Here is a 12,491-nt window from a genome sequence, read left to right on the forward strand (position 1 = left end):
GAAAAAAAGAAGAAAGAGAACACAACGTTTCGGCCGTGGAGCCTTCTTCAGGTGTGAGAGAGACAGGGCAGTAGGCAAAGGTAAAGTAGCGGGAGAACAAAGGTTGGGAGGGAGGAGGAGTGAGAGGCGGGAGCAGGGGACAGAAAGAGAGGCCAATCAAGAGGTGTGAAGTCAGAATGGGTGCAGAGAGGTGTGAAATGAAACTTCCAATGAATGGAGAAAATTTAAAAGAACAGTAGTCTGTCGTTAAGGGAAGGGAGAAGGTGTGATCCTAGCTGCAGAATAATTTTAGTTTCGGTGGTCTTTCTGATGTATGAGTTTGGAAAACCGTCTTTGAGAACACAGACAGAGAGATTAGAGTGGTCGTGGCCGTCAGAGGTGAAATGAGAAACAATGGGCTTGGAGAGATCTTTAATCTTTACAGCCCTGACGTGTTCTCTGAAACGGTCTCCGAGTCTCCTTCCTGTTTCTCCAATGTAGATGGCTGGGCATTTACTGCAAGAGATACAGTAAACAAGGTTGCTGGAGGTACAAGATGCTGTCTGGGTGATCCGGAATTGTCCTGAGGGGCCTTGAATGAGTGTGGTGGTGGCTGTGTATTTGCAGGTGATACAGCGAGCTCTGTTGCAAGGGAAAGTGCCTGGTGTGGATGGTTGTTGAGGGCGGTCAAGGGAGCTGTGAACAAGGAGGTTACGCAGATTAGGTGGTCGGCGATATGAGATGATAGGGCGATCAGAAAAGAGGGCCCCAATGGAGGGATCATCCTGTAGGATGGAAAAGTTGTGGTTAATGGTCCTGGGGATAGGAAGTGTGTTAGGGTGGTAAGGAAGCACCAGAGGAATGCGGTTGTTACGGCGGGAGTTCCTGATCGGGTTGATGGTCCGGGGGGTGTTTTTGGCTCGGGCAAGGGCCCTGTCAATCACACTGCTGGGGTATCCTCTGTTGATGAAAAATGAGTACATTTCGAGGGCTTGGTTCTCGAAGTCGATGTCGTCGCTGCATAATCGTCGTAACCTAAGGAACTGTGAAAAAGGAAGAGAGTTTTTAGTGTGGTTGGGGTGAAATGAGCTGTACAGGAGGTAGCTGTGTGAATCCGTGGGTTTGTAATAAACTGAAGTGGACAGTCGGGGGTAGTTGATAGACAAGTGGATGTCTAGAAACGGAAGAGTAGTGGAAGATATGTTAATCATATATTTGAGGGACGGGTGGAAGTTGGTGAAATGGTGCAGGAAGAACTCAAGCTGATCAAACCTATTACTTGTTCCTTGTTACTATTACTTAAACCTATTACTTGTTCCTTTGCAGCCTACGCATGCTGACGCAGCTACCCACCTGAACTATCATTATCCAAAAGCTATTTTCTATAGGGCATTAACATAGCATGTTGACTGTGCTGCTATGATTGAGAAACCAGTCACAGAGATCAACTACAGCAAGGAGAGAAGATCTGTATGAGTTTACATCTTTAAGGATAATGACAAGGTCAAATTAACTACTTCCTGATTATTAATGATACAAATACCTAGTGACACAAAAGGAAATTAAGATAGTGGATTTAGAAACACATCTTTACTCAGCAGTTGATGGGTGACTGAAACAAGTTGCCTAGCTAAGGTGTTGTAGCTAATTAAATGGGATATTTAAAGGAGCTTTTGTAGCTATTGGGATTAAATATGCAGAACACCAAGTAAGTATGATGGTCTGAAGATTCTCCTCTGACTTGTAATCAATCTAAAAAGCAAAGGAGGCCAATTACACTTTTCCCATAACTTTTCAATTACATTTTTTCCATCCAATTCTCCTTATTAGATCTTGATAATCATTAAGAAAGATATTGGCTTGAGTTAAACACAAAGCTTATGCTGTATTAAAGATTTTTATGTAATAGCAGACCCCAACACTAGAGTCTAAAACACGACATTCATCATAAAAATGGTTTGTTGAACTGAAAAAAGGCACCAAGGTTTAAAAAAGGCAGTCTATACATTAATTCTGGGAGAGCTTGGCTGCAAATCAAGGCTGAAGATACTGCACTCTGGCCTCATCTTTTCTTACTCAATACTCACTGTATTCATGGACTGTCCCTCGCACCTGGTTGCCAAATTTCTCCTCTTTAAAAATATGTTCTATTTTAAACGTTTCTTTAATCCAGGGGTCGTTGGTCATCATAGTTCCTACATACTTGTTATGACTCTGGTCTTTAGGGTATATTGGCGTGGTGTCTTTATCATAAACCAGCATTTTTCCCAAGACAGCCCCCTGAAAAAGTAAAATTAGACAGTTTGATTTATACATCACATTAAATATGACTACACTTTCCACATACATGCAATTTAAGAAAAGAGGATGAAATATTAAAAAATTATTTTCATAAATCACAACCCACCAATTTAATGTTCAGATAATATTTGCATGATATTAGCAAAGGTCTTTTCCATGCCGAAAAGAAAAGAGACACAACATTTCGGCTGTGGAGCCTTCTTCCGGTGAAACCTTTACTTGTTGATTTGCAGCCTTGAACATGCTAATACTATGTCCAAAGTGTAATTTGTATAGCCCATTCATCGATTTTCAATAGCAGTTTAATTCACGACAGGGTTGTGGTGAACAGAGGCAGAGAATGCCAGGCAGGATCCACCCTTGATGAGATGCCAGTTCATGAAAGGGCAAACACAAGGTCAGTTTGGAGATGACAGGTAATGTAGGCTGCATGTCTTTGGATTGTGGGTGGAAACTGGAACACCCAGTTAGGTGGCAAAATCCCACATAACCACAGGGAGAACATATAAGCCCTACCCAGAAAGCACCCCAGATGAGAATTTGAATATGTATGCATAATTACTGTTACTTTTCAGATGCTCTACAAGATTGTTCATAAAAAATGCATTTGCATTGATCACAAATATATACCCACCAGATATGTACAGTACACACCTTCCTGTTTATTTATAGTGGGTGGCATTTTATCTTAATTATTTTATTGTTATTTCTTGTTGAATTTCAGTTGACAATAACCTTTCAACAATTACAATAATCATTGAGCTCATTTTTGGGGTGAATGCCACATGGCCCTCCCCATAAGGGACCTTACTGAGACATTTTTTGAATGTGTTTATCGAATGGCTGGAATCACACAGGGAGATAGGAGGGTGATCTCAGGATTTAAGCCCACCTCTCTTCGGTTAAACTCGACCACCACCTCCACCGTGTCTGTGCCATTCAGGAAGGGGGCGCTGTCGTCCTCATCATAGACATTCACCAGCAGTGGCTGTGAGAGGCGTGTGAGCATGAGCTCAGTCCTCACAGTGCACTGCACCAGCAGCTCGTACACCTCCCTCTCCTCGCGGTCCAGCGGTCTGGACACTGCCACCTCCGAGCTGCTTTCATTGAACACAAACGGAGATGACTCTTCTGTTACGACAAAGAAAAACATGTTTGCCTCATATAGACTGATGTGGACTATCTCTTAAGTTCCAGCTTTTTAAAGCACGCATGCACAATCCAAGCACTGTACTCAAGGCTAACAATGATATCACAAAGCACCAAGTCCCAGCTCTTGCTTTCAAAGGGGCACAACATGGTTTCTACAGTAGCTCTTTCTAAATGATCAGCAACCTAAGACCAAAGAAAAATGGTTATATAAAAGGCCCCAATTTAAACACTTTCTTCAATAGCAGACTCCTATTGCAAAGAAAAAAAGATGGATGTATGCATAATGGCATTTGCGGTGTAAATTAGTTTAAACCAGTTGAGTAAATGGAGCTGATGTTGGGCTACCTGACTCCATGCTGTAGGTTATGGTGAGGTTGGGGCAGAGGTAATGCGGAGGCAGGCGTCTGAGCTGACGGAAAACTCCAGGCAGTCGGTTCTCTTTGATGTGAGGACTGGAGTCATGCTCTGGAAAGCACAGCTGTTTGGGCATCTGCTGGCTGCAGGAGGGTGCTGTGGTGTTGTAGAAGTTGATGTAGATTGACACATCCTGCCCATGGACGGTCTGCCCATGACAGCTCTTATCTCTGAAGGGTTTCTGGGAAGCACGTGCCAGTAGAGGCAGCTTCTTCACAGGACCAGTCCAGCTATTGGCTAGGAAAAAAATGCACTCATCTCAGTACAACAGATCTTTACTCGTTAAGGAATTATGTTTAGGTTTGTAGGAGGTTTAGAGTGTTTCTTCTTACTCTAGTTATTTTGGGACTTGTCCCTGTTTTGTAGGCAATGTGTTGCACAAAATGATGGTGATGCTTTGTTTAATCTCTATCACTTTACTTAGTTAGAATCAAAGCCTTTGATGGAAGTTTCTCTGATGTACTTTAACAGACTTAAACTTGTCATGTTCAAGTGACTTGTCTGTGAAACTCACATGGTGGGCCAAAATCACTCCAGTCCAAAGTCCTGTTTAATGAAAGGAGCCCTGTTCTCTCATCCAGGTGGAACAGCTTGATTTTGGGGTACTCAGTTAATTGACGCAGGCAGAAGTGGGCGGTCTCTGACTCATTGTCGAGCATCACATGGAGCTGAAGAATGGGTGTTCCAGCTGGCTGTCCAACAAAGACATTCTCAGAGTATTTTTTCTGGGGAAAGTATAGTGCAAATGTGGCTGTGGGATAAAGAGATTGAAAGCTGCCATTACTTGATGAGTACTTGTTTCCCATTGATCAGTAACACTAATGGACAGTGGATTGATTTTACATACAGTTCTCAGTATTGAATAACATCAATATTGGACATACTGTAAACAAATCGATAAAACAAAAAATGTAATTAAAGAATATTTATTCTGCTAAGAACTTTTAAGTGACAGAATCATAATATCATATCAGACTGTATAAGCATATAAAGTGCTGTATATATTCAGCATATCACTGCAATTAAACATATTGTATAATATCCTAGTCACCCTACCCCTACCTTTCATTTTTATTGAAGAAATGTTCATATCTAAGAGAAAAACTCTAGTAGTTTACCAACAACAGACATTTATTCCTGCTTAATCTTTAAATGCATGTGTATCCAGATATTGGTACTCAGATCACAGAACAAGAAAGCCTCTCAGAGCCATAACCACAGAAAGAACACCAGTAATTATAAAAAGAAAATAGTTCCCAGAAACACATTGTGGATAGATTCATGCTGGCCTATGGAATAATATGTTAACTGATAATTTTTCTGTTTCTGCGTATTAAACACAATACTACCCCTGGTTTACAGTACCGAGGAATAAAAAATGTAATTTTTATTTTCAAGAAAGACTTAGAGACTTCTAAAAATAAAAGCAAAGCTCTCTAAAAATAAAAGCAAAGCTCACATAGGACTTGTCACCTTATTCTTGTTTAATAAATGTGCAGATTGTCCCCTTGAATTGTCCTTGACAAGCTTAATTACAACAGATAGTTACTGTACATTCTTAAGAGCTTAATCATTACCTGTAAAGCAAGAAAATGAATCCATCAAATACAAAAGTGAGTATGTTTTACAGGAAAATAAAGAGCTGGGTACACTAACAGAAATCTTGTTTGGATTAAGTTCCTTTCCAAAGACAGAGGACAACCATTTTCTGTTCAGAATTTGCTTTGTATTTGCTTCTTGACACTTGTGTCATATATTTCCAACTTTGATTCTGTTATCCCCCCTTTGTACTACAAGATCAATGGCAAAACCTCTGAAATGTGGCCGAAACTGTCTGGTTTTGGCTGCTTCATCTGAGCTATGGTAATTCCACTTTAGGAAAACTGCTTTTCTAAATCTACCAATTATAAAAGTCGTTGAGTTCCAAAAATACTATTCTCTAAGTAAAAGCAAATTTTGTTTATGGTAACACAACAATTATATATTGTTAATATGTAATCTAAAAGAAAGTTTCTGCAAAGTTCAGAAGTTCATGCTCTCATCCTCAGTGAAATTAAAGTGAAGCAGTTGACAGAAATAAAAGCAGAAAGGATATTAAGTTTGACAACATGGCTAAGTATCATTTACCGACACTCACAACACTTTGTGTAAAAAACATGCATTTAAATGCATTTTTGTATTTTCCACTTTTTTATTATTAATATTTTATGAATTTGACTAATCTGTAAATTTTCTCGGCCTCCAAAATTTGTAGTTCTGAGAAGAATTAAGTGGTAGAACATCTCCGGTTGATATACAGAAAAGTGACAAAGGTGAAAACAAAGTTGACAAGCAGTCTTATTTTATTAAATACTGTAATCCTAAAATATAAAATATATCCCATATAAATTAAATTATTTGGTGCGATACATTTTTTTTACTTGTATCTCTCATTTCACTTCGGAATTTCATAACTTTCAGTGTCACAGTAAGTTCGACAGGTGTTTTTTGTGTATTTTACGTATGTATATTATGTACATTAACAATACCAGCATGACTTAAAACAGAAGCGACAGAAGATTCTGGAGACATCTTATGATCACTTATGTAATCCTGTTGCATTTCTGAAACAGTAAAACACATTGTGCAGTTTAAAGGGTTGTAGATATCCGGAACGAACCGTCCATCCATGTTACTGATGACAGTTCCTTAGGATTCTTTTACAAAATGACACAATTACATCATTGGATCCATAACAAGCAAACAAAAGCCAATTTGGTGTCCTCTTTTCATGTGTTCTTAAATTTTGTCTAAGCCTATGTAAATTAATCAAATACAGTATGTGATGCACTGTAGACTAATATCTAAATCCAGCAGAGGGAGCCATTCTCTCATACATTTCAAAAGACACTGTGATGTACAAGGTTAAGTAAGTGTACAGTCATGTTTGAGCATACTTGATTTATTACAGTGAAATACTGTACCACCATCTTAAAATCAGCATAAAGTATATGGATTTTCTACAAAGACTGTATTTGAACGGTTACTGATTAAAATATTATTTATTCGAGGTTAGTTGTGTATCCCCTTGGATTACAAATGTTGAGAACAGACTTGCAGATTTCATTAAAACTGTTGTTAAAATCAGAGATCTTGTGAGCTTTGTAAGATTGCCAGACATCTTATTTTTCTTAGCAGAATGTGAAGGTACAGAGAGTGTGGAAGGCAACTTTTCTTTTTTCAGACAAGCATCAAACCTTCATGAAATTACCTAAACCGGGATAAGGAAGGACTAAGGGCTTAAAGCTATCCAGAATGCTATCTAAAAATATTGTAGCATGGAAAGTGAAAACCAAAGACTTGGTAGAACAGAGAAACCACAGGCAGGACTTTTTTCATTTCTCTGGTCTCTTGCTATGTGCCATTAACTCCAAACTCTGGATTGAAATTCTACTCCCAAAACAGGAAAAATCATAATGGACCTGTGTATTCACAAAGAAGCATGAACACCAGCTTTTCAAATTGCTATTCATGGTTCAAATGCACATTTTACTGATACATTTCACTTCCTCTTCACTTTAAACAGGGAGCTTTATTTACCAAAATATCTAAAAATGAATAATAAACCTCAAGATATAAAACTATTGAACTTTGGTAGGCTTATATACAATTATCTTTTTAAAAATGAATGATAGGAATGTATTAGATAGTGTTGCTAGTGAAGGCTGTACTCATAGTCACTTGAAACATGTAAGAAGTTATTTTCTAAAAACTCAGTTCTGATATGAATAATGAAGACAATTACAAAAAACTACTTCTAAGACTACTGCATTTTAAAAATGAGCGGTTCTGTAGTATTGTTAGAATATTTTAGATCTAAATTCATTTCTACGTATAAAACATCTTTCAGGATATTGAAATAACCTAACAAAGCATCTAAGCCTTAAAAATAAATTCAACGACATTCTACAAAAAATATTAAAAGAGCTGTTTAGAGAAAAACATCACAAGAACACAGAGCTAAAATTGATTTTCTTTTAACCAAAAAAGCAAAAATGAATGACATAACATCTGCTAGGTCTTGCTGATATTGTCTTGACTTGCAGAGGGGATCAATGCAGGGAGGTAAAGTGACCTACATTAGGGGTCACACAGTGATTCAGAAAACCTGGATTCACTAGTGAGGCCTCACATCTCAGAGATGGAAATATTAAAACATATGTTTTTCATTGGTTTACATCATTCAAAACTCAATTTACTTCCTGGAACCAAGCTAATAGAAAGCAATTGTTTATACAGATGCTAATGTGTGTCGTTCTATCACTTGTATGATAAAAGTAACATAGAATACGAAACAAGATGGGATGCTGGAAAAGAACAAGGACAGCAAAGTAATGTTTAATAACATTGTTTCCTTAAATATGAGACTTTAGTGTCAGTACGTCAGTTAATATGACACTGCCATACCTTTCTAGAGTAAGTTCCTTGCTCTACGTGACCATTATGTCACCCCAAAACAGCCTCAATGATCTTAACTCACAGGTTTGACCTTTGGAAACTCCTGCCAGGATTACGTACTGAAGTCAGACCAATTCAATATGAACATATTGATTTCCAGTCTCATGGGAGTGGAAGACTTTTTTATAGAAGGGGTTGGGTTTACAATAACACAGGCTTTTCCAAAATTAAACCCATTCTCTCCATTCTGAATGACACTTCTACGTTCGGCCCAGTTTTATTGCATGATCCAATTTACATCACTGTTACAGCTTCACTCTTTCAAGATCAAGACCACAGGGAACTTTAAAGGTATGACTCGACAACAGGATGAACTGGAGTTCAACCCCAAATAGATCATACTGTAAGCACATCGAAGGCAATAAATTTGTACTTCACAATCATTATATCTGTTTAGAATATTTGAAAATAACAGATTGCAAAGATAAAGTGGGTGATGTAACATGGTATAAAGACTATGCAGTAATTTCATTGACATTTAAAAAAATCTAGTTTAAGTACTGTGACCTCAATTTCAGTTTTACTCCAGGTACTGTATATTGTTTTATTATAGCTACCTTTAAATTCTAAATTGATTATAACAGTGCAACTCCAGTAATCCATAAGAAACAAAATTATCAAGAGTAATATGAAGAAATAGAGAGAGATGTGTCACTCTGAACTTTGATACTCATCAAAAAGACATATTTTAGAACCTGGCAAAAAATTAAATCATAACAGAGTTCAGGATTTTACATTATATATACTGTACATAACAAAATTGCTTTAACAGCCACCTACAGGTATAAACCCCAAAGATTAATAAATTCTCTTTTGCCTTTGGCTTTAATTATCTTTCTTTCCTACATACTCCACACAGTCACAAGTCATCAGTCTTCATTATATCCATCCAGCCATGAACATTTACAGTCTGTTCACGATATAGTCGAGAGCTATAGCAGGGCTACCTCCTGATAAACTGCGAATAAAACAGAAAGGTAAAAAAACAAGTCATTTTAAAAATAACTCATTTATTGTTGCTGTATAATTTAAGGGAACTAAAACCTGAATACTAAGTTAATTCATTTGGCAATGGCTTTGTTCATTAGAGGCCTTGATTGATAATACTTCTCAATTCACACACATCCTTTTTCATGGCAACCTTTACAGCACTTATGCACTTCTCACTATTTGGTTTAAAACTGATTGATCTTAAAAACAATGCAATAATGAACAGGCATTTAATGATTCATGGGATTTTTTAAAGAAAGTATGGGGGTTTTGGGTTAACATAAAAGTGTTTAGAATTAAGAAAATGCTAGTTTGTTTTGCTCTATATAAAATCCATTACTAAACATGCTAGTTGGCACATAGAAATAAGCAAATAAACACCCCGAAAGAAGACATAAGCAGATATTTCTTCTTACTCTGGAACAGGTATAAGACACACAAAATCAAGCATGTACCATAAAAATATGCAGTACCAAGAAAACAAAATACCTTCCTGTCACCTTAATGCTTATGACACAACTGTAGTGATGATGTAGCATTTTCTTACAAGCTTAAATATACTGAAGGCTGACACAATGCCATCTCATATATATTTACAGTACAAGTCATGTCAGGTGGCCTTGAACTCTGTTGCTGAAGAACAGAAAAGATGATCATGTAGGTTGATGACAATATTGTTCCACATATACTTTCAGGGTCTATTACAATATAGTCAATCACACACTTTCATAATTCACAACAGTGTGAATTAATGAAATAATTGAAAGTAATTAGATCCAGCATAATCTGCATCTTTTAATGTGTTTTGCCAATGTGATTAACTGACTATAATTGCCTTATTATAGTATTTACTTCATGTATAATTGCAGTAACTGGATCTACAAACAGTATGCAACACAGGACATTAGACTCATTGTAAATAAGCATTATGAGCTTTCTTGCAAATAAGCAAAAAATGTTACATTCCAGATTATTTTTTCAAAGATTGAACTGTTGGTGTATGTGTAGAGGACTTTTCTACAAGCAACATGAAACAGAATCTGGAATGATTCATTTTAACAGTTACAGTATTCCAGCTCATACATCTTCAGTTTTAACTCTGCAGGGAATTCATAAAAATTACACCATGAAATAAACAGGTTTACTACCTGTAACAAAATGCAACTCATTTACAGAAGAAAAAAAAAACTTTGTTTAATCACTGAAGGCAGTCTACGTGTGAGAACATGAGAAATTTAGTGAATGAGATTATCACAAAATAAGATGTGCCATTCAGTTATATAATACAGCAGACTGTGCCAAAATTAAACCTGAAAGAGCCCATGTGAGTAATGAGACACATAAAAATTGTGCCAACAGAACAGACATTCCAGCATTGTCAGGCCGCCTTAGGGAATTTTCCCTCAGGGAGATGGATGCTCTGCAGGCTCTGTCCAACTCTTTGGAAACTGGGTTAGATTTTCTGCTACGCTAAGTGGCACAGAGTTTAGAAAGCTTTATGATGTATATTCTGCCCTTTTATTTCTTCATCTAATTTGTATTTCTCATACGTCTGTGCTGTTCTTCGATTATCTAATATACCTTCTCTTGTTGCACCACGTACTGTAATTTCTCTATGGAAGGGTCACCAAGTTTGCTCCATTTCACCAAACTCGTATCCCCTTTTATTCACATGTTGTGTGTGTTTGTTGGTGTGAGGTGTGTGTGTGGATAGTATTAATATAACCTTCCCTTGGCTGAAATTAGCTAAAAGGACCTAATCCTTTACTTCCACTATTCTACCACAAAAATGATCTCCATTCTAATTTTATCACATTTGTTTTGCTCTTGAAGCATTATATACAAATTATATCAGCCTTTGCAGTGTGAGACGCCTTGCAGAAATATAATTTGAAAATTTGATAACCATTAATAAACACTGAAACACAGAAGTATTCAATTGTACTTCTAATATACAGTACATAACATATACTGTACATACTGTATACTGTATATACAGGTATATGTATTGTATAAAAAAATAAAGAAGTCTTATGTGTTTATTCTTTGTATAGGAGGCAGCCCATCTTATGATCTGAGCTGGGATCTGTTGCATCTAATTACTGATCCTACATGCAAGTTTGCTGAGACTTCAAAAATTAAACCGGTCTGTAAATGTTAAGTTTTCTACTAATATTTTCCCCCACAAATTATGTTCTTGTTTTTAAAAAAAATATTTTCTTTTAAAACTGCTAGTGATTTCCATAAATCATTAGCAGTAAGATATTTAACATCTAACAAGTTACAATACTGAACTGGTTTGGAAAAGAATGCATATAGTTTATTACATTAGGTCTGTCATGACTGTCCTGTTCCTGTTCACAAGACATGTAGATTCAAGACATGTAGATTCAATTGATTAAATCTTGATCCACACCTTCCTGTTCTGAACTATTATTCACTAGGGACAAGAACATCCAAGAATTGAATGCTTTGTGATTGTTTGTAGTACAGGTGAGATAGGTTTGGCTTAACCTTCCTGGTTAATGGGTAGCCTCCTGGCCATAGGATAAGCAATTTTGATCCCCATTCAGACTGAGTGAACCAAGTGGTAACTGCAAGGTGGAGATGGGGTGAAGGAGGGATGCTTGAGTCAAATGCAAAGGGATGTGTTTTGGTCAATATACTGTATAGCTAATTTCTGTAATGATTAGGAACACCTGTGTGAGATTGACTTGTTGTTGTTATCCCTCCCAAACTTCATTTAATAACTTCCATTTTGCGTAAACCTATCACATCAAATTAATTCCAGGTAATGTCCTTCTATGATCCCTGCTTCTCCTTCTCTCAGTACCACAATGGAAGGCATTACCTTTACTATAATTCTGCAAGTTGCTTTGACCATTGGCAAATTCTCACTCTTGTTTGCTGGAAGCTAATGTAATGATTGCTGCTACTGTACTGTATATGGCACTGCTCTGGCACACCGCTGGCTCAGGAAGGCTGCTGAATTCACAGGTTTACTTTGTTGAATGTGTTTCAGCAGATGAGGGCTACATTTAAAAAAAAAGAGAAGCTGTCTGAAGTTGATGAATTGGTCCTTGTAAGTTTAACCAACCCTTGGGACAAAATGTCACCTGTATTTCTTTAAAGAAGTAAAACTTCATGGGTAATTGAGT

At 37.1% G+C, this 12,491-nt stretch overlaps 1 protein-coding gene across 1 annotated transcript in view; it reads right to left on the reverse strand.

Annotated features, from left to right (window-relative positions):
- ret (ret proto-oncogene receptor tyrosine kinase) overlaps window positions 1-12,491 on the reverse strand; it is a 44,631-nt gene that overhangs the window by 20,383 nt on the left and 11,757 nt on the right. The window contains exons 2-5 of the mRNA XM_088916503.1: window positions 4,361-4,597; window positions 3,778-4,083; window positions 3,173-3,411; window positions 2,067-2,259 (exon numbers count right to left, since the gene is read on the reverse strand). Of these exons, the coding sequence (XP_088772629.1) occupies window positions 2,067-2,259; window positions 3,173-3,411; window positions 3,778-4,083; window positions 4,361-4,597 (975 nt within the window). The remainder of the gene's footprint in view (window positions 1-2,066; window positions 2,260-3,172; window positions 3,412-3,777; window positions 4,084-4,360; window positions 4,598-12,491) is intronic.

The sequence above is a fragment of the Atractosteus spatula genome, chromosome 5, assembly GCF_055471065.1.
Source record: "Atractosteus spatula isolate fAtrSpa1 chromosome 5, fAtrSpa1.hap1, whole genome shotgun sequence".
In the NCBI taxonomy this organism is placed as follows: domain Eukaryota; kingdom Metazoa; phylum Chordata; class Actinopteri; order Semionotiformes; family Lepisosteidae; genus Atractosteus; species Atractosteus spatula.